Source organism: Pituophis catenifer, unplaced genomic scaffold (assembly GCF_029215685.1).
Source record: "Pituophis catenifer annectens isolate HBS135680 unplaced genomic scaffold, rPitCat1.0.hap2 SCAF_2, whole genome shotgun sequence".
In the NCBI taxonomy this organism is placed as follows: Eukaryota; Metazoa; Chordata; class Lepidosauria; order Squamata; family Colubridae; genus Pituophis; species Pituophis catenifer.
The window spans coordinates 186,533,820-186,556,894 of NW_027256882.1; the positions used below are offsets into that span (position 1 = coordinate 186,533,820).

Below are 23,075 nucleotides of genomic sequence, written 5' to 3' on the forward strand. Positions count from 1 at the left end.
TAACCATCATAAATATGAGAGAGTTGCCAAGTGTCCAAATTTTGATTATGTGACCATGTGAAAGGGTGAAAAATGTTCATAAATCGCTTTTTTCAGTGCCATCATAACTTCAAATGGTCACTAAATGAAAGGTTGTAAATGGATTATCTATATATATGATGTCCATATCCGCTTAAAGAGTAATTTCAGGTGCAATGCTGCAGAGCAGAGGCCTGTCTTTTCAATGTTTTTAGATTAAGAGGTTGAACAAATATTTCATAAAGCTAGAAGAGAGGACATTCCAAAAGTCTTGAAAAGCTTGAACAATGGGCCAAAACAAACAGTATGAAATTTAACAGAGATAAAAGTAACATATTACATTTGGGGAGAACATTTGAAAGGCACGTATAGATTGGCTACCCGGCTTATCAGTAGTTCATGTGAAAAGGATGTTTTTAAATTGAACATGAACCAGTAGTGTGATGGAGCCAAACTAACAGTGTGCTGCTGCTGCTGCTGCCAAAAAAACTAATGCATCCACAATGCTTTATACTGCACTGGTTAGAACACACTTGTAATATTGCATCTAATTCTGGTCACCAAGATGCTAGTCTGTTCAGTTCACCCTCATGTGCTATCCAAAGTGCACCACAGTGGGTGGACTAGCACAGTGTGCTACAGCTGCCAAAAAAGCCAATGTAATTCTAGGCTACATCAATAGATAGCATCAAGATCACAAGAAGTGATAGTCCCACCTATGCAGCATTAGTGGGGCTACACTTGGAATACTGTGTCCAGTTCTGGTCACTATAATACCAAAAAGATACTGAGATCCTATAAAAAGTGCAAAGAAGAGCAACAAAGAATATAAAAATCTGGAGCCATTCAATGAACAGTTAAGGGAACAAGCTATCTTTAGATTAACAAAGAAAAAGGCAACATGATAGCCTTCGAATAGTTGGGAAGTCACAGAGTTAAGGGGGTTCACTTATTCTCCAAAGCAACTGAGGGCAGTCCAGGAAGCAAAGGGTGGAAGCTGGTTAAAGAATATCCAACCTGGAACTTCCAAACAGTCAGAACATCTAATGGAACAGCTTGTCTCTCGGAATTGTGGAAGCTCCCTCACTGGAAGTTTTCAAGAAAAGATTGGACATTCATTTGTCTGGAATGGTATAAGGACTCTTGCCTTGAGCATATATTGATATTATATTCTATGGCAAGATAAAGGTGCCTTTTTTTTCCTCAAGAGGCAACTGGACTTCCAGTTTTTCTTTGAAGACGTTTCTTATCCAAGATGCTTCTTCGGCTCTGACTCACATCATCACGGCAGCATCACGTTACGTATCATGACTTTTCCCCCCTTTGTTAAACCGAGAATGGGTGTGACCAGTGCGTTTATGAAATGAGCTTTTCAGGCATCTGGGAAAAACTCACGAGGATCGGCAGCCAACATAACATATGAAACCCAAGAATACACTAAGGCAGAGGCTTGTCCACCCCAAGGATAAAACACCCAGACAGAAACTGAGCAACAGTAAAATGCAGTGAGTCATGTGCAGATCTGTACATTGGGGAAATGAAACACCCACTTCATAAATGCATGGCACAACATAGGAGAACAACACATCAGGACTAGATTCAACAGTCCATCTGCATTTAAAAGACACAGGCCACTCTTTTGAAGACAACTAAGCCCATATTTTGGACAGAGTATCGCTGGTTTGAAAGAGGGGTTAAAGAGGCCATTTATGTCAAAATTGAAGAGCCCTCTCTTAACTGAGGGGGAGGGATATGACATCATCTATCTCCAATCTATAACAGTCCAAGACTTGCCAACTTACTGATGATAAACCCTCCCTGCATATGTAGGACAAATGAGACTGCAATGTCACCATAAACTTTTAAAAACAGAGAAAAAAAGCTCCAGTCTTCTAACCAAAAGCCCTGCCGAGCTGACACTTAACTTTTTGGTCTCAGGGAAAATGTTTCTAAAGATGACGGCTCTACGTCAACAAAAGAGTCAACTTGCTCGCTGGAGAAGCTATCCGGCCACTCCTTTCCCAGGGTCAGTTTCTCACGGCCATTCAATACTTCGTGGTCAGGGCAAAAAGGAAACTTAAGACACCCACAAGCGTTCCAAAAATCTCAGTGCCAGACGAATAAGACCTTAAAACTAAATCCCTCTCCTAGATCTCGCCCCCGGCAAACGACTGTAATAAAAGAGGCACGTGAGGGTCCCGTGATGGATAATGACATAGATTCTTTTACCTCTTTTTCATTAGAGCACAGCGCTATCAGGTGACTGAAGGCAGAGCACCGTCTACAAAATGGGTCATCTTCACTTTTTATTGGGCGAGAAAGACTCGTAGGCGGACCATCCGGGAGTATATTTTCTCTGATTAGAGAAAATTGTTGGTAGGAGCCAATCCTCTCGCAGGGACGATGGTTACTCCTTCTCCCCCGTTACATTGGTTCCGGTATTCAGAGCGCCTCAGAGGATGAGCGTAGGTTGTGCCTCGCTGTTTTTCGATTTCTTCGCCAGGTACCGTAGCGAACGGCTAGGGTGGAAGTACCGTTTTGGAGTATGAAATGTTACAGGGTTCCGTGAGAGATTCGGGGCTATTACCCGAAGAAGTAGTAGGATGTGGTATCGGCATTAGACGGGAGTCTTAATGTATTAGACAGCCACAGACAACTCCTTCCTCCGCTTGACTTTTTGCTTTGCAAAATGGACGAGCGTTGTTGTTTGTTTTCTGCTGCCTTTGCAGGCGCTTCGTTTCTGCTGTTTAGGATAGCTCTGAAACTTGCGCTGTTATTTCTGTTACGGGCTTCACGTTAAATGAGTCGCACAAAGTGGCATGCTTTCATGAAGGAGCTAATATGCTTTCTAAAGTAGTTGACCATTGGGCGGTTTGATAGTTTGGTTGTCGAGCCGGAGAAGGTGGATGTAGCCAGGTATTTTACATGTCACATGGAATATCCCAACCTATATTGTAAGCCACCAAGGAGGAAAGAGCTGGTATATTGCTACATACTAGCAATATACCAGCTGCTATGAAGAGGCAGAAACCCCAGTAATGTTTATATTGTTGTCAGATTGCATTCAGTTTGGCCTTAAAGCAACAAAATTAGGAAGGGCAAACTTCTGAGACAACACATTTAATATAGCAGTGGTCACCAACCGGTGGTCCACGGACCACTGGTGGTGTGCAAGAAAATTTTGGTGGTCCGCGGAGAAATTTTCGTATTTTTGCATTTTTGCAGGTGGTGCAATATGGAAAAAGGAGCCCTCACTGTCTGGAATGAATGGTGCTGTTGTGGCGGTGGGGGAGGGGCGGCACAAGCGGGAAGAAGCGGTGTTTGTGATGGCGAAGCACTACTTTCATTTGCACGGCAACAGCATTCTGCCTCGGTATATTTGCGCCAGCCAGTGGCGCAAAGCAGCCCTCGTTTCCTGCTGCTTGGGACTCGGAGCGGTAAACAACGTCTGGTTCGAGGAGCAGCCGGGTTTTGCTCTCCATTGCGGACGCCAGATCGGCCCCCTGCAACCTCTCGTCTCTCGAGGAGCGCTCCCTGAAGCACCGCTGGAAACTTTGGTCGGGCTCCTCGAGAGATGAGAGCTTGCAGGGAGCCAATCTGGTGTCTGCAATGGAGAGCAAAATCCGGCTGCTGCTCGAACCAGACATTGTTTACCGCTCCGAGTCCGAAGCGGCAGGAGATGAGGGCTGCCTTGCACCACCGGCTGGCGCAAATATACCAAGGTGAATGCTCATGCCGCGCAAGTTCAAGTAGTGCTTCGGTCCCACACTTCTTCCGGCCCTTGTTGGTGCTCCGTGCACCTCGGTCACTCAGGGAGATGCTTGACTTCCTCTGAGCCCCAAGACGCTGGCTGGCCCATGAGATGAGAGAGAATGAGAGAGAGAGAGAGAGAGACAAAGAATGAAAGAGAGAATGAGAGAAAGAGAGAATCAGAATGAGACAGAGAGAAAGAATGAAAGAGAGAGAAAGAATGAAAGAGAATGAGAGAGAGAGAGAAAGAGACAGAATGAGAGAATGAGACAGAAAGAGAGAATCAGAATGAGGGAGAGACAATGAAAGAGAATCAGAATGAGAGAGTGGGGGAGGGAGAGAGAGAAAGAGGGGGGAAAGAGAAAGAAAGAGGGGGAGAGAGAGAGAGAGGAGGGAGAGTGCCTGAAGGACCCCATCCCGTCACTGGGAGTCCAGGTGCTTCAGCAAGCGGCACGCTGGATTCGTATTAGTGATCGGCGAAATTTAAAATTATGAACTTGGTGGTCCCTGAGGTCCAAAAGGTTGGGGACCCCTGTCATATAGTACAAAGCATGTCTCTCATTCTGAAAGAAAAGGTGCAATATGCCACCCCAAGTATTTGGAGATGGTATTGCAGAGCATTTAGCCTTGAAGTATTTCTTTCACATTTGGTCATATTTTTCTTCATAGTAAAACTACACTAAGAACAAGGAAACCTCAGTTAATTAGGGTGTTAATGGATGGCTACTAAGTTAATTGTTTCCTTATGCCACTGTGCCCTCGGCTCAAAGTACCTGATAGGCTGGTGGTAAATCAGCACTTTTATTAAACTGTCTAAGGTAGGGGTCCTCAAATTTTTTAAACGGGGCCAATTCACAGTCCCTCAAACTTTTGGGGGGCCGGACTGGCTGGGTGGGCGTGGCCAATTTAGCTGTCCATTTTGCCAATTTAGCAATCCATTAAACAATACACAGCAGCCCACTTTTCTATTCTTTTTAATACTGTACTGCATTGAAGTTTTTGCTCTAGTTTTTTTTTTTACTTGGGGAAGAGGTTGGCAATGCCTAGGGAAGGAAAAGCATGCTTTCCATAGGTCTCATGGCAATATTTAAAGGGCCAGCTAATGTCATTGGTGTTGGGAGATTCATTGGTGAAGTGATAGTGACTGGATGTGCGATGTTCACTGGTGCAGTAACTGGAGTTGGTAAATTGATAGGTGTGGTGAGTGTTAACAGAGAACTCATTAGTTCATTTCACCCCTTCTGACTGTGATAACATCAAAATTGCCCCCTGGTTATTGGTCATGGGTCATTACCTCCCCTTGATGTCCAGATGTATTCGGTGAATGAACTCCGTGCTCTGCGAGATTCCCCCCTCTCGCAGGTTTGGCCCTCTTCGTTATCGAGGGCCTATCTTGATGACGGGCTTTGGAGCCCCGAGAGATGGCATGCAGCAAAGAAGAGTTTGAGGGTTTTTTAAAGTGGGTTTTAAAATGGGTTTTTAACAAAAATTTTAAGGGGTTCGGGGGGGATTAGGGTGGGTTTTGGGGGAAATCCACCGGGTTCAAGACCAGCCTCTGCGGAGGGCTGCGACACTAGGGATGTAGAACCGGAGGTCGGGGAGGGGGTTGGAGTTCAACTTAGGGAGGGCTGTTCCATCAACATAGTGAGTGGGAGGGGCAGATATGGCAGAAGCCGGGGGCCACATTATGTTTGGGGAATGCGCACTCGCTATCTTAGAGCAATTGCGCACTCCGGTCCCCAATGCTTTTCTCGTTCCCCAGGCTGTCCAGATTCTCAGGGCCTGAGCCTTCGGCTGATGTTGTGCAATGCCAGGTCCGTTGTTAATAAAGCCCCCCTCATCCATGATCTTATTCAGGAGGGGGAAGCAGACCTGGCAGGCATTACGGAGACCTGGTTGGGCCAGGAGGGGGGAGTTCCCCTCGTGGATATGTGCCCACCAGGCTTCCATGCATTTCCGGAATTTCCGTTGACAGTTGCAAAACAAAATGGTAGCTCAGAGCTGAAACTCCGAGGCTAGGAGGGAGATGTTTCGACATTTTCAAGAGTGTGGGGGTCAATTAACCATCCACAGACCCCCCTCCCAGCAAGCTGAGGTATTTTCGGCTCAATAGAGCTGTGGATGGAGCCCAAGGATAAAATCCAAGCCGAGCCCGAAGATCAGCTGTTTGTCAGTAAAAAGACTGAGGGCAGTGGGGAGGATATCAACATCAAAGCCTGGCTGTCATGACCGGGTCAACCACTGAGTCTAATACAGCTGATGAAATGGTTGGCGAGACAGTGGCAACAGCGACTCCGGATAGGGTGTTGATAATGATGCCTGGGCTAATAGGCGCTGCATGTAGCAACACGGCGGCGATGATGTCTATGGCAAGGGGGGTTACCACAATGGCGAGGGGAATGGCGCTAATGGCAGCGACGGCGACGGCAACACCAGGAGGCTGCAAGGAAGCCCTCGTTGTTAATAGAGGAGAGGGCAATGCTGCAAAGGCTGTAAATGCTAGGATCCCTTCAACCTCTAGGGATCTGTTGCACTCCTCTTTCTTGAAACTCTGAGGACTTATTAAACTAATTGAACTAAGTAGCCTGAGCAAGGTGATGGATAGGGACTGAGGATTACAATCTGGAGATGATGACTTACTCTCCCCCTCAACTGTCCCTCTCTCCTTTATCAGATCTAGATCTATTACGACCACTCAGCGTTAACTTGCAATCTTAGATCGATCTGCAGCTTTATTTACCACCTATTCCCCCAAGATTACCCTGATTATTTAACCCTAAATACTTTGTCCAGTGGCTCTGCCTTACTTTTTTGATCTAATCCTCGGCCATCGCTGGTATCAGGACTGGAGGAGATACAGACATCGAGAATCTTGGATTATGGGGAGATAGACCACCTTCTCTTTGTTTGTTTCAAATGGTTTGGTCGCTGTGAGAGGACGACCCTTTGAGACCTCTACCCCCACCTCCTTTGGATGGACTTACTACAACCACAAGACTTCCCATCGTCGTGAGAGGGCGATGATGTTCCGATGTATTGACATTTGTAACATACTGGTCTCCCTTTTACATCTATTTCCTCCCTTATTTTAAATTACCTGTCTTAACTATCTCTAACACTCTTAGAAGAAAATGATCCTTCATCTCCTTCAACTCGCTCCTATATTTGATGTATTCAACTGCGGAGCTCCTTGCACTGTGAGATTCCCCCCTCTCGCATGTCTGGCCCTCTCAGTTATCAAGGGCCGCCCTTGAGGACGGGTTTTGGAACCCTGAGAGGTGGTTTGCAAAAAACCGATGGCTTTGGGGTTTTTTAGATAAATCTTTAAGTTCTATTTTAAGGGGTTCTGAGAGGGATTGTGGGAATGGATCTGGGGGGATCCATAAATCCACTGAAAGGGGTAATGGGTCTGATAATCATGGTGGGGAGGATGGGGACAGAAATTTGACAAGGATGCAGGGGGATGAAGCGATGGGCATTAGTATAGTAAGTGGGAGGGGCAGATATGATGGCTGCAGGGGGCCATATTATGTTTCGGTAGTGCACACTCGATGTTTACGAGCAATTGCCCACTCCGACCCCCAAAGCACTGCTCGTTTCCCGGGTTGTTCAGAGTCTCAGACCCTGGGTCTACGGCTGATGTTATGTAATGCCAGGTCAGTGGTAAATAAAGCCCCCCTCATTCATGATCTTATTTCAGAGGGGGTTGCTGACCTGGCAGGGATTACAGAGACCTGGTTAGGCCAGGAGGGAGGAGTTCCCCTTGTGGAAATGTGCCCGCCAGGTTTTCGTGCATTCCATCAGCCAAGGACTCAGGGAAGGGGTGGGGGAGTGGCAGCAATCATTAGAGAAAGTCTTTGCCCGAGGGAGGCCACTGTTCCTCAGATAGCTGGATGTGAGTCCCTCCTTGTGAAGTGGGGTCAGGGGATTCAGATGGGCCTACTGATTGCGTACCTGGCTCCCTGCCACGTAACAGCGGTCCTGCCTAAGCTGCTCGACATTATAGCCGGGGTGGCGGTGGAAACCCCCAGATTTATTGTTATGGGGGATTTTAACCTGCCATCTGCTGGTGAGATGTCGGAGACGGCTCGGGAGTTCATGGCTTCCATGACGGCCATGGACCTGACCCAGGTAGTTCAAGGCCCCACCCACTTGGGGAATCACACTCTGGACTTGATTTTTGTCTCTGATCAGTGGCTGAATGATCTAAGAATAGGGGATATAGACATCAAGCCCTTGTCATGGTCTGATCATTCTCTCCTTCACATGGACTTTCAAGTCACTTCCACCCACCGCAGGGAGACGGAACCAACCAAATGGTTCCGTCCCAGGCGCCTGATGGACCCCGAAAGGTTCCTGATGGAGCTTGGGCCATTTCCTGAGACTCTGGCTCACGACTCGACTGAGGACCTGGTGGTTGCCTGGGATAGGGCGGCTACTGGGGCCTTGGACCGCGTCGTGCCTTTGCGGCCTCTGACCCGATGCCGATCTCGTCTAGCTCCTTGGTTTTCCGAGGAGCTGAGAGAGATGAAGAGTCGGAAAAGACGCCTGGAGAGCGATTGGAGGACAAGCCAATCTGAATCTGACCGAACACAGGTGAGATCTTATATTAAGACCTACCTAGTGGCGATAAGAGCGGCGAAGTCTAGCTACTTCTCCGCTCTTATTGCATCTGCAGAGAACCGCCCAGCTGCGCTGTTTAGGGTGACCCGCTCCCTACTTCAGGTGGGGGTACGGGAAGATCCCTTAAAGGGTCGGGCTGAGGATTTTGTACAATTCCTGCATGATAAAGTCGCTCAGATTCGGGAAGGCCTGGACTCCGATTGGGTAGATCCAGGGGAGGAGACGGGGGCAGGTCTTGAGAGCGTTATCTGGGAAGAGTTTGACTCTGTGGCTCCTGAGGACGTGGACAGGATTCTGGGCAAGCTTAACGCTGCCACATGTTTATTGGACCCGTGTCCCTCCTGGTTGGTACTGGCCTCCCGGGAGGTTACACGAGGCTGGCTCCAGGGGATTATAAATGCTTCTCTGAGTGAGGGTGTCTTTCCCGCCGCCTTGAAAGAGGCGGTTGTGAAGCCCCTCCTCAAGAAGCCTTCCCTGGACCCGGCTATATTATCAAATTATCGTCCAGTCTCCAATCTTCGCTTTGTTGCGAAGGTTGTTGAGAGTGTGGTGGCGCGACAACTACCCCGATACCTGGATGAAGTTGTCTATCTGGATCCGTTCCAGTCGGGCTTCAGGTCACGATACAGCACGGAAACGGCATTGGTCGCATTGGTGGATGATCTCTGGAGGGCTCGGGACAGAGGTTGCTCCTCTATCCTGGTCCTATTAGATCTCTCAGCGGCTTTTGATACCATCGACCATGGTATCTTACTGCACCGGCTGGAGGGGTTAGGAATAGGGGGAACCGTGCTTCGGTGGTTCTCCTCCTTCCTCTCTGACCGTTCGCAGTTTGTGTTGGCAGGGGGGCAGAGGTCGACCTCGAGGCACCTTATTTGTGGGGTGCCGCAAGGGTCAGTCCTCTCACCCCTTCTGTTCAACATTTATGTAAAACCGCTAGGCGAGATCATCCGTGGTTTTGGGGTGAGTGTTCATCAGTATGCTGATGACACACAGCTATACATCTCCACCCCAGACCACCCCAATGATGCCCTTGCTGTGATGTCCCGTTGCCTGGAGGCCGTGGGGATCTGGATGGGGAGAAACAAGCTCAGACTCAACCCCTCCAAGACCGAGTGGCTGTGGCTTCTGGCGTCCCGGTATAGTCAGCTGGTACCATCACTGACAATAGGGGATGAGATCTTGCTCCCCACAGAGAGGGCCCGCAACTTGGGTGTCCTCCTGGATTCACGGTTATCTTTAGAAGATCATTTGACGGACGTGGCCAGGGGTGCCTTTTATCAGGTTCGCCTGATCCGCCAGTTGCGTCCCTTTCTGGATCAGGATGCCTTGCGCACGGTCACTCATGCCCTAGTTACCTCCCGTATGGACTACTGTAATGCTCTCTACATGGGGCTCCCCTTGAAAAGCACCCGGAGGCTCCAACTGGTCCAGAACGTAGCCGCACGGGTGATTATGGGTGCAGCTCGTTACGCCCATGTAACACCTCTCCTACGCGAGCTGCACTGGTTCCCGGCGGTCTTCCGGGTGCGATTCAAGGTGTTAGTTATCACCTTTAAAGCGCTCCATGGCTTAGGACCTGGGTACCTACGAGACCGTCTTTTGCCACCAATAGCCTCCCACCGACCAGTTCGTTCTCACAGGGAGGGACTACTCAGGGTACCGTCAGTCAAATTATGTCGACTGGCGACTCCCAGAGGGAGGGCCTTCTCTGTGGGGGCTCCAACCCTTTGGAATGAACTGCCCCCGGAGATACGGAATATCCCTGATCTCTGTGCTTTCCGCTGTGCCCTCAAGTCCCTGATGTTCCAACAGGCAGGGCTAAACATACAGACATGTGAATGATTTTTTAAATGTTATCTAATTCTGGGTTTTATTTAATTGACCAAACTAAGTAATAATTTTAATTAGCAATTTTATGATGTTTGTGTGTCTATATTTTTCTTGACTGTACACCGCCTTGAGTCCTACGGGAGAAAGGCGGTATAGAAATATAATAAATAAATAAATAAATAAATAAATAAATTTCATCAGCCGAGGGCTCAGGGTACGGGCGGGGGGGTTGGCGGTTATCATAAAGGAAGGTCTGGATCCGAGGGAGACCACTGTTCCACAGATAGCCGGATGTGAGTCCCTTTTTGTGAAGTGGGGCCGTGGAGTACAGATGGGCTTGTTGATCATGTACCTGGCTCCCTGCCACGTGGCAACGGCCCTGCCCGAGCTGCTCAACGTCATAGCCGAGGTGGCGGTTGATACCCCCAGACTTGTAATCATGGGGGATTTCAACCTGCCATCCATCGGTGAAACGTCTGAGGTGGCTCGAGAGTTCATGGCTTCCATGACGGCCATGGACCTTACTCAGTTAATTCATGACCCCACTCACATGGGTGGACACACTCTGGACTTAGTTTTTGTCTCTGGTCAGTGGTTGAGTGGCCTTGATACAGGGGATATAGTCACCCTTGTCATGGTCTGACCACTCGCTCCTTCGACTGGACTTTCTAACCGCTGCACCCCACTGCAGGGAGGCGGGACCGGGACCGACCAGGCGCCTGATGGATCCTGATAGGTTCCAGATGGAGCTTGGGCCATTCCCTGAGATTCTGGTTCATGACTCGGCTGAAGACCTGGTGGCTGCCTGGGATAGTGCGGCCGCCGGGGCCTTGGACCGCGTCGTGCCTTTGCGGCCTCTGACCCGGCACCGAACTCACCTAGCTCCTTGGTTCTCCGAGGAGCTGAGGGAGATGAAGCGCCGGAAAAGACGCCTAGAGAGCAGTTGGAGGACCAGCCGCTTCGAATCCGACCAAACACTGGTGAGGTCTTATATTAAGACCTACCTAGTGGTGATAAAAGCGGCGAAATCCAGCTATTTTGCTGCTCTTATCGCGTCATCAGATAATTGCCCAGCCACCCTATTTAGGGTGACCCGCTCCCTCCTCCATCTGGGAGCGCAGGATGACCCCTTGCAGGGTCGAGCTGAAGATTTTGTGCAGTATCTGCATGACAAGATCGCTCAGATTCGGGAAGGGCTGGCCTCTGACTGGGTATGTCTGGACGGGATGACTGAGGCAGGTCTTGAGAGCGTTATCTGGGAGGAGTTCGATCCTGTGGCTCCCGAGGACATGGACAGGATCCTGGGACGGCTGAACACGACCACATGTTTATTGGACCCGTGTCCCTCCTGGTTGGTACTGGCTTCCCGGGAGGTTACACGAGGCTGGCTCCAGAGGATTGTTAACGCTTCTCTGAGTGAGGGGGTCCTGCCGGCCACTTTGAAAGAAGCGGTTGTGAGGCCCCTCCTCAAGAAGCCCTCTCTGGATCCAGCTGTTTTGGCTAACTATCGTCCAGTCTCCAACCTTCGCTTCATTGCGAAGGTTGTTGAGAGTGTGGTAGCGCAGCAGCTTCCCCAGTACCTGGATGAAGTTGTCTATCTAGACCCGCTCCAGTCCGGCTTCCGGCCTGGGTACAGCACGGAAACGGCATTGGTCACGTTGGTGGATGATCTCTGGAGGGCTCGGGATAGGGGTTGCTCCTCTATCCTGGTCCTGTTAGATCTCTCAGCGGCTTTTGATACCATCAACCATGGTATCATGTTGCACCGGTTGAAGGGGCTGGGGCTGGGGGGCACCGTTCTGCGGTGGTTCTCCTCCTACCTCTCTGACCGGTCGCAATCTGTGTTGACGGGGGCAGCGGTCGACCCCGAGGCGCCTTGCTTGTGGGGTGCCACAAGGGTCGGTCCTCTCGCCCCTTCTGTTCAACATTTATGTAAAGCCGCTGGGTGAGATCATCCGTTGCTTCGGGGTGGAGTTCCATCAGTACGCTGACGACACCCAGCTGTACATCTCCACCCCAGGCCACCCCAATGATGCCCTTGAAGTGATGTCCCAGTGCCTGGAGGCTGTGTAGGCCTGGATGGGGAGAAACAGGCTCCGACTCAACCCTTCCAAGACCAAGTGGCTGTGGCTTCTGGCGTCCCGATATAGCCAGCTGGTGCCATCGCTGGCTATTGGGGGCGAATCACTGGCCCCCACAGAGAGGGCTCACAATTTGGGCGTCCTCCTGGATGCACGGCTGTCTTTAGAAGAGCACTTGATGGCTGTGACAGGGAGGATTTTTCATCAGGTTCGCCTGATATGCCAGTTGCGTCCCTTTCTAGATCGGGACTCCCTACACACGGTCAATCAGGCACTCGTCACCTCCCGCCTGGACTACTGCAATGCTTTCTACATGGAGCTCCCCCTGGGGTGCACCCGGAAGCTCCAGCTGGTCTAGAATGTGGCCGCATGGGGGATTATGGGAGCGACGGGGCGCTCCCATGTGACACCTCTCCTGCGCGAGCTGCACTGGCTCCCGATGGTCTTCCGGGTGCGCTTCAAGGTGTTGGTGACCACCTTTAAAGCGCTCCACGGCTTAGGGCCGGGGTATTTACGAGACCGCTTTCTGCCTCCAATAGCCTCCCACCGACCAGTACGCTCGCACAAAGGGCCTCCTCAGGGTGCCGTCCACCAAACAGTGGGGTGGACGGCACCCTGACGGTCCACCAAACAGTGGGGGAACAACCTCCCCCCAGAGATACATACAATACCAGACCTCCGGACTTTTCGTCGGGCCCTAAAAACGTATTTATTTCACCTAGCTGGGCTGGCTTGACCCCATAGTTTTAGTTAATTTTAAATTGATTTTAATTGGGTTTGTCTTAAATTGAAGCCAAAAATATTTAATTATTTTAAATTGTTTTTTAAATTTTGTATGTTCTGTTTTATTCTGGCTGTTCACCGCCCTGAGTCCTGTTGGAGAAGGGCGGTATACAAATTAAAATAAATAAATAAATAAATAAAATTAGGCTGGAGATGTTAACCATGCTCAAAATATTGGTTGGGCTTCTCATATTCATTGCAGCAGCCACAATGCGAGGAGCTGCTCCTTTGGTACTCGCCCCCCCCCAAATTGTCAGCAGCTGCGCCACTTTCTCCAGGGAAGCGGCCGCATCCCAAACGCATCCTTTCGCAGCCCCTTCACAGGTCCCCCCTGTTCTGCCCCCCAGGTTGATGCCCCCTCCCCGACTCATCCGCCTCCAGGGCTTGCACCAGGATGGGCAGGCCCATCATGCCGGTGGCACCAAAAATGGTTATTTTCTTGCAGGTTGCAACAGCTAGGCCACGTGGCTTCCCTTCATGCCATTGCCTTCTCACTGCTCCAGCCTAGGGCCAAAGCAATCCCCTCTGCCTGGAGCTCCGCCCAGGGATGCAGGGCCAGTAGAAGGCGGCATTTTGCCACTTTGGTTCCCCCGGTGGACAGAGCGCCTGTGAGGGACAGCCAAGGCCAGTCGTTTGGGGTCGCAGCAGAACGAGCAACCAAAGCCTGTCTCCGCCGGCGTGCCTGCCTCTCCCCCCCCGCTTTTCAGAAGAGCCATTTGCTGGCCTTCGGCGCCCAAGGGAAGTGCTGGATGGCTATTTTGAAAGGTGTGGGAGCGGTTTATGCAAGCCCCAGGATAAGCCTGAGCCTCCTTGATCGGGGCGCCTCCCTGGGAATTGCTGCCTGGCCTGGGTGTTTGGAAAAACAGTACACTGCTGGAAGTGGGGAGGAGGAGGAGGAGGGGCCTTACCCAGAGGCCAGCCAGCAGATAAAAGCTGCAAGGCTTTGCCTTAGTTCTTTTGGGTGAGCTGTTCCTGTGTGGCTCTTGGGTCGCTCCCCAAACTGGCCTGGAAGCAGCGTGTCACCTTGCGCATGTCCTTGTCCTCCTCCCGCCCAGCCGTCGGCTCCTTGATGCGAGCAGAGGCTGCTGGTTGGAGCGAGGGGAACTGCAGTGCTAGGCTGCTGCGGCTGCGAGTGCCAAGAAAATTGGCGTGGTGGGCTCAATTACTGGTGAGAGCAGCTGCTGCCTCGCTCGCGCCTTCCCAACCAAACTGCCGGGTGTTGCTCCGGTTCTTTCTGCCACAGCCACACAGCCTTTTCTTCCAATTCTAGCTATGCCTTGGCACTTGCAGCTGTGGCAGCCCAGCACTGCAGTTTCCCTTGCTCCAACCAGCAGGCTCTGCTCCTGTCAAGGAGCCAGCAGCTAGGCGGGAGGAGGTCAAGGATGTGCTGCTTCCAGACCAGTCCAGCTGGTGGATGGGTGAACAGGCAGCCCTCAAGGAAGAGCACTGCACTGGGTGACACATCTCCTGGTCGTGGGCTGGATGCGGGGCCCGAGGTGGAGGGGAAGGCGAGAGTGCGGCGGGCACCTGGAGGCCCCACGGAAGCCAAGAGGCAGGCCCGAAAGGTGGCTGAGGCTTGCTGTCCACAACCCCCCTGAGGGTGCCCTTCAGCCTTGCACGGTGGGTCCAGAGCGGATTTCCCTCCCCCGCTGTTGGCCTTACTTTCCAGTTCCAGCCCATGAGGCTCGCAAAGCTCTGGTCACAGCAGCTGCCCACGAAAGTAAGGCTTCACTCAGCCGAAGGGCGTGGTCCAGCGGGGAAGTCAGCTGGCAGAGGAGCAATGCAGGCAGCGCAGCCTCGTGCTCCCTGAGTACTGGCAGCTGCAGCAGGTGAGGCCCAGCAGCTGCGGAGAGTCTGGGCTGGGGGAGGAATGAACGACAATGGCTCACCTTCCTCTCTATCACCAGCCATGGGAGAAAGGGGAGGTGGGGATCAGGGGTCATGGCCAGCTGGGAAAACCGAACTGCTGCCCAGCCCAGAGCAACAAAAGGCAGCTGAGCCTCGCCTAGCACAGTGGGCCCGGAGCAGATTTCCCTCCTCTACAATTGGCCTAACCTTCCAGTCGCAGCCCACTGGGCTCGCACCACTCTGCTCACCACAGCTGCCCACCAATTAAGTCTGCTTGGCCAAAGGTCAGGGGCCGGGGGGTGGGCAGGGTTATGTGGGAAGGGCAGCCTCATGGTGCAGCGTGGGCTCGAATTGCTTCAGGCCATATCTGGCCCGCGGGCCGTAGTTTGAGGATCCCTGGACTAAGGAATCCCAGGCTTGTTCCTGCTTGGCCAATTGTAGTCTGTGTTGATTGCCTCAGTTGTTGCATATATTTATTTTCTTTAAGCAGAATGTGTACATACACAGATTTAAGCAGGGTTTTTAAAGATGCAATTAGACCTTTGTGATGCGTTCTGCATAGGGTTGTAACTGCTACTATTCTCCACCATGTGGCCAAATTGAAGGTTATCAGACTTGCAAATACATTTTTGCATTGTTAATGGACAGACAATTCATATTTTAAAATCCCAATACAAATTTTTAGCTGTTGTGCGTGAAGAGAGTACTTGTGGAATTTTGAGAGCCATCAGTGATGTTTGTTTGCAAAGTAGTGGCTGTGATGAGTGTTTTGAAATGAAAACATTATCCATAAGGAAACTATTTGTCAGATCCCTAAAAGTGATACTGCCATTCAATTGGGAGAAGGGGGCCCCTGGATTCGATTTATTGGCATTTTTCTGTGTCAACACCTATATCCTGGTGCCGAAGTGCCCTGAGATCTCCTTACCTTTGGGGAATGCTTATGATGGCCATGTAGGTTGTTTCACTTTAAAGGATAACGGAGGATAGCAATGGGAATGCATACTTATCCAGTTCTCAGGGCAGCTGATAAAGAAAACATCTTCACACTTGTGTATTGGCTAAAATCTGCATTCTGGCTAATGGGAGGGGTCTCTACTGCTTTAATCTTACTTGTCTTGCCTAAGGGTATTCAGATCTTGCTTTGAATCCATTGCTGTCACTTCTACTTAATAAAAGGTTCCTTTTGAAATACTACGTTTCAAGAGTTTTCACCTTCTTAAGTTAGAGGAAGAGGCAATCCTTACACTATTAATATGTCATTTTTCTACCACTAACCCCTCTCCCAATTTTGCCTCTTTTTTTCTTGCTCAAGTGTAATCACTTATAAATGGCAGTGAGCAGCATTTTTTCTAAGAATGCCTATATAACTATAAGAATTTTTATGAATAGAGATAGAAGCTGGCTTTTTATTTGAAATTCAGCTTTTATTTTTTAAAAATTATTACTTTAGGAAAAAAGGAGTTGTCGAGTGCAGAGAATAGTATCCATAGGTGTCCTGGTATGCTATAGATATCAAACTGGTTGAAGTACACACAAAAAAAAATGACAGTCTGAAGTTTCCAGAGCTGTTCTGTATGATTATTATATGAAAGATGAATGTGGCCAACCAATCCTCAGTTCTGTCAAAAAGAAGAACTTCAGAATCAAAATAGACCTGATTCACATTTGATTCTTCTCAAATCTTTGGCAGTTAATGTGCATCTTTTTTTCTCAACATGTTTCTTGCAACCCTGTTGACTATTTGCAACAAAACATTTGATGGTTCTGTGATCATGTCCCAATATCTTAGCAATTTCAAGAGTGCTGCATCCCTCTGAAAGACTATTTTTGACTTCAGAGTCAGTTAAATCTCCTTTTTTGGCTCATTTTGCCTGAGGAAAAGAAGCTGCCTAATAATTATGCACACCTTGATAAAGGGTCTTGATCTCACCTGATATGCTTATATCCACTAAGCATTTGGCTTTATACAGCTTGGAGGTGGAAAATATACATGAAAATAATGATATAGTCAAAATACTCATTTGCCTAATAATTGTGCACACAGTGTATTTTATTGGAATATCTATTGCATAGGCTTTTCCCGTTTCTGAACTCTGTCTGTAGAGAAATTGTAAAATACAAATTTAAAAGGCTTTGTACAATCCAGAGGTCTATCAGATTAATTTCTTTATATGTCTTCCAGTAAAAGGTAAAAGTAAAGATTCCCCTTATGCATATGTGCTAGTCATTCCCGACTCTAGGGGGCGGTGCTCATCTCCGTTTCAAAACCGAAGAACCAGCGCTGTGCGAAGATGTCTCCGTGGTCGTGGGAGGCATGACTAAACGCCAAAGGCACATGGAACGCTGTTACCTTCCCACCAAAGGTGGTCCCTATTTTTCTACTTGCATTTTTTAAATGCTTTCGAACTGCTAGGTTGGCAGAAGCTGGGACAAGTAACGGAAGCTCACCCCGTTAAGTGGCACTAGGGATTCGAACCACTGAATCCCTGCTGACCTTTGGATCGAGAAGCTCAGTGTCTTAGCCACTGAGCCACCGCATCCATGTCTTCCAGTAGTACCAGTTTATTTCCTTCTCCAGAATAATTGTTCATTTACTGGCCTTCCAAAGCTAATAGTCACAGATTCCATCAATAAAATGGAAGGCAGAGCAAAAAACAGAAATGCCAGTAGAATGCTTTGTAAAATACCACTTAGCATAAGATTGTGACTATGGTTAGGATCCCAGATTGTGGTCAATTTTCTAATGCCAAACATTCCATCATTCTCTACTTTATCATACAGGAGATCTGCAGAAATTGCACCTCATTAATATATGGTAATAAGTCTCAGTTTCAGTGGATAAAATATAACTCTGATTACAGCAACTAACAAGTATAGTGGTCCAAACAATTTCTGTCTTGAAATTCTCTGCACTACAGCTTTCTCCAGGTTTCTTAGATTTTGACACCTCAAGCTTCTCCTACACCTACTTCAAAAAATAACTTTCTAAGTGTTCTACCACAGAGACTTAGCAAAGTGTCAGCTGAATAACTTTCTGAAATTGGTATGACCAGATTTTTTCTTCATTGGTATCCTGCAGAGGATAGTTAGTATGGATTTTCTGAGAAAGAGAACCATCTAATTAATCTGGCTTTCCGCCCTCCATTAAAGGACACTAAAGAAAGTATATAATGGACACTAAGGAAAGTGTGGCAAGGATAGTGCTATCATACAGCAATTGAAATTTCCATTCCATAAACGTAATTTCCCTTTTGTTTCAGAAGTATCTCATTCCACTTTATTTTTATGAGACCAGTAATGCTCCATATTCTTTTCCTATTCTTCTCTTAATTTCGAGTTGTGAAGGCTGAAACAGTTTGCTTAATTCAGAATTTATGTGTCAGAAGCATTAACAGACATATTATAGTTTTTTGAAACTTATTTTCCTCACTTTCTGTAAATTCCTGTTTATAGAATGTTCCTGGTTCATGCTTTCTCCCATGCTGTGATACTAGCCATTATAATCACTGCGATGGCAGAAGAAAAGACGTGTGACCTTCTTGGGGAACGGGAACAAGAATCCTCAAAAGAACTAGCATTGATGAACAGACTGAAGCCACTTTTCAATCAAAGGTGCAGTGTCAATAAATTTCAGATCAAACAAATAAGACTAGGCAATGTTGCGCTCCTTTGAATGACAGAAGTAGAAAGCATTGTAGTGAGTAAGAAAATATGCTGAATTGATATTGCCAGTAGAATGCTTTCTAATGCTCTAATTAATAGAGATCGATATTAATCATAATTTCAACTTTGAGGAAAAAATTGCTTTTAGAAATCTGTAACATCACCATACCCAAGATTCTGGTTTTCATGAGGCTATTGAAAATAAAGGTTATTTATTTATTTATTTATTTATTTATTTATTTATTTATTATTTTATTTTATTTTATTTTATTTTATTTATTATTTTATTTTATTTATTTATTTATTTATTTATTTATTTATTTATTTATTTATTTATTTATTTATTTATTATTTTGTCGCATTTCTATGCTGCCCAACTCCCAAGGGACTCTTGGGAGTCTTTATGTAACCTCCTTTCTTTATGTAACCTCTTTAGGTGTTATATACATGTCATGCTAATTTTAATCCTTTCTCAGTGTTTCCACACTTCTCAGATACCAAATCTGAAAAAAATATTTAAAGGAAATTTATGCAAGTAACATATTTTATATTTTAATATACAGCGCATTCAGAAGATATTCAGACCCCCTTTACTTTTGTAATTTTGTTATGTTGCAACCTGATTCTACAGTTGTTGAAATTCATTTTTTTCCTCATTAATCTACACTCAGAACCCCATAATGACAAAGTGAAAACAGAAAACAATTTTAGAAATGTCTTTAAATTTATTAAAAAGAAAAAATTGAAATATCACATTGGCATAAGTATTCAGACCCTTTACTCACTACTTTGTTGAAGTACCTATGGCAGTAATTGCAGCCTCAAGTCTTTTTGGGTATGACATGATAAGCATTGCACACCTTGATTGAGGAGGGATTTTCTGCCATTCTTTCTTGCAAATCCTCTCAAGCTCAGTCAGGTTGGATGGCAACCGTTGGTGGACAGCCATTTTTAGGTCCCTCCAGAGATGTTCAATAGGGTTCAAGTCTGGGCTCTGGCTGGACCACACTAGGACATTCACAAAGTTGTAGCTAAGCCACTCCTGTCTGGTCTTGGCTATGTGCTTAGGATTGTTGTCATGTTGGAAAGTGAACCTTTGGCCCAGTCTGAGGTCCTGAGTGCTGTGGGCCAGGTTTACATTGAGGATATCCCTGTACTTTGCTACATTCCACTTTCCCTCAGCCTTGACCAGTCTCCCAGTCCATGCTGCTGAAAAACACCCACACAGCATGATGCTACCACCACCATGCTTCATTGTTGGGATGATACTGGGTAGGTGATGACAGGTGCCTGGTTTCCTCCAGACATAATGTTTAGAATTGAGGCCAAAGAGTTCAATCTTGGTTTCATCAGACCAGAGAATCTTGTTCTTCACAGTCTTCACACGAGAGTCCTTCAGGTGCTGTTTTGCGAACTCTTAAGTGGGCTTTCATATATTTTGCACTGAGGAGAGGCTTCCATCTAGCCACTCTGCCATAAAGCCCAGATGGGTGGAGGGCTGCAGTAATGGTTGTTCTTCTGGAATTCTGTCCCATCTCCACACAGGATCTCTGGAGCTCAGTCAGAGTGACCATCGGGTTCTTGGTCACTTTTCTTACTAAAGCCCTTCTCCCCCGATTGCTATGTTTGACTGGGTGGCCAGCTCTTGAAAGAGTCCTGTTTGTGCCAAACTTCTTCCATTTGAGAATTATGGAGGCTGCTGTGCTCTTAGGACCTTTCAGTGCAGTAGAAATTTTATTGTAGCTTTCCCCAGATCTATGCCTTGCAATAATTCTGTCTCTGAGCTCTCCAGGCAGTTCCTTTGACCTCATGGTTTTTGCTCTGTTACAGAACACATTGTCAACTGTGAGACCTTCTATAGAGTGTGTGCTTTTCCAAATCATGTCCAATCAATTACATTTACCACAGGTTGATCAAGGTATAGAAACATGTCGGTAACGATCAGGAGAAATGGGAGGCATGGGAGCTAAGTTTCAAGTGTTGTTGCAAAGGGTCTGAATACTTATGCCAATGTGATATATCAGTTTTTTATTTTTAATAAATTTACAGACATTTCTAAAATTCTATTTTCACTTTGTCATTATGAGGTACTGAATGTAGATTAATGAGAAAAAAATGAATTTCAACAACTGTAGAATCAGAATCGAATCAAATCAAATCGAATAGACTAGACTAGACTAGAATAGAATTCTTTATTGGCCAAGTGTGATTGGACACACAAAGAATTTGTCTTTGGTGTATATGCTCTCAGTGTACATAAAGAGAATAAAATACATTCATCAAGAATAAAAAGATACAACAGTTAGTGATAGTCAAGGTTACTAATAAGCTATCAAATTGTACTAGGAAACAAAAACAATATAAATTGAAAGATACAAGAAACATGGTTATAGTAGTAAGTGGAAAGAGATAGATACTAGTAAGGAAGAGAAGAATAATAGTAATACTGTCTTAGTAAATTATTTGATAGTATTGTGGGAATTAATTGTTAAGCATATTGATGGCATTCGGGAAAAAACTGTCCTTGTGTCTAGTTGTTCTGGTGTGCAGTGCTCTATAGCGTCGTTTTGAGAGTAGAAGTTGAAACAATTTATGTCCAGGATGTGAGGGGTCTGTAGATATTTTCATAGCCCTCTTTTTGACTGGTGCAGTATACAGATCCTCAATGGAAGGCAGATTGGTACCCAAAATAAGGCATCCCCTGATAATAAGGCCAATCGGGCTTTTGAGCGCATGGCAATAAGGCCAAGTGCTTATTTCAGGGTTCAAAAAAATATAAGACAGGGTCTTATTTTTGGGGAAACGGTAGCAATTTTGTCTGCAGTTCTAATTTCTGTTGAAGTCTGTGTCTGTCTTGTTGGGTTGCAGAATCAAACCAGACAGTTATGGAGGTGCAGATGACAGACTCAATAATTCCTCTGTGGAACTGGATCAGCAGCTCTTTGGGCAGTTTGAGCTTTCTGAGTTGGCGCAGAAAGAACATTCTTTGTTGAGCTTCTTTGATGACATTTTTGATGTTAGGTGTCCATTTTAAGTCTTGAGATATGATAGAACCTAGAAACTTGAAGGACTACTGATGATACTGTGTTGTCTAGTATTGTAAAGAGGTAGTAGTATAGGAGGTTTTCTTCTAAAATCCACCACCATTTCTACGGTTTTGAGTGCATTTAGTTCAAGATTTTTCTCCTTGCACCACAAGGCTAGTTGTTCAACCTCCCGTTTGTATGCAGATTCATTGTTCAAAATTGACAAAAGTGAAGGGGGTTGAATACTTTCTGAATGCACTGTAGTTCAAGATTTCATGTTTCTCATTTGATCTAGAAGGAGAGATGATGCTCTTTTTGTAATGAAGTTTGATTCACAGTGTTAATTGTATTCTGGCTATTAATTATTCCTTCATTTGAGAGGTAAAGATAAAATTAGCATTATAAGAAATATACCAGGCAAATATTGCTAGCTTTCTTACTGTTTTTATTTTCGTATATAGGTCCTTCCATGTCAAGTGGTCTGCAGCTCCCAGCTCGACCATTACGGACTTTGATGAAATTTGGTGTGAACATGCACACACGTCCCCAATGAATATTGATAAAGTATTACATTTGCCGATGTAGTACTTGCAGAGATATAGTCATTTGTATGACCCTATACTGCAGCCTTCGACAGTATGACTCTGAGGTTTCAGCAAATTTGAGACACAATATCTCGGGCAATATTTTGTTGAAGGAAACAAAACTTGGCCATCTTGTACAACTTGTTGTGCTCTATTAAACAAAATAATAAAAACATTCTCATGAGTGATCTCCATCTAGATAATTTGGAGCAAATTTGGCCGAAAATGACTGCGAGGTGAAAAAAGGGTAAAGTTTGGCTTCTTATATCTCTGGAAGGAAAGGTATGAGAAATGTGAAACCTTGTGCATAATAACTTAGCAACACAAGGTTGTTGAATATAAAATTTCATTCTACTACTGCTTTCCAAAAGTTCACAAATTGAGTGTAAAGGTGATGGTTTTTGTAAAAACGCCAAAAATAGGGTATTTTCAGCCCGCTTTTACGAAAAAAGACCTTCTGGAAACTCTTAAATCATTCTCATTTAAAGAGCATGTTTCAAACCCCCCTGTCCGGTTCCCAAGCTGGCAATTGGGCATCTCATCTTAGGTTCCCAAGCCTAAAGTGGGTATCTTATATGGTTCCCTAGTCAAAGTCTGTACTGTTTGTATGAACTGCCAAATTCCAATGATTTATTATTGAATTTACACACGTTCTTTAGTGTTGCTTCTGGGAATTGATACTGTCAACCTGACGATGTAACTGAAGGTCGACAGTAGCAATTCCCAGAAGCAACGCTAAACCATACAAGGTAGAAACCAAACTACAGGCTTGGGATCCTGAACCAAGAAATCCACCCTTGGCTGGTATTGCATGGCTATCAAGCATGCCCCCTATGGCAATGAGGTTGCTGGGTCAAGTGCTT

At 46.6% G+C, this 23,075-nt stretch overlaps 1 protein-coding gene across 2 annotated transcripts in view; it reads left to right on the forward strand.

Annotated features, from left to right (window-relative positions):
* The first annotated feature begins 2,454 nt into the window (after positions 1-2,454).
* M6PR (mannose-6-phosphate receptor, cation dependent) overlaps positions 2,455-23,075 on the forward strand; it is a 34,550-nt gene continuing 13,929 nt past the window's right edge. Inside the window, exons 1-2 of one of the 2 annotated variants that reach the window (XM_070935289.1) lie at positions 2,456-2,521; positions 18,393-18,551. In XM_070935289.1, the coding sequence (XP_070791390.1) occupies positions 2,478-2,521; positions 18,393-18,551 (203 nt within the window). In that variant the 5' untranslated portion in view covers positions 2,456-2,477. Of the gene's footprint in view, positions 2,522-18,392; positions 18,552-23,075 lie in introns of both variants that reach the window. The other variant, XM_070935290.1, reaches the window with a different exon arrangement.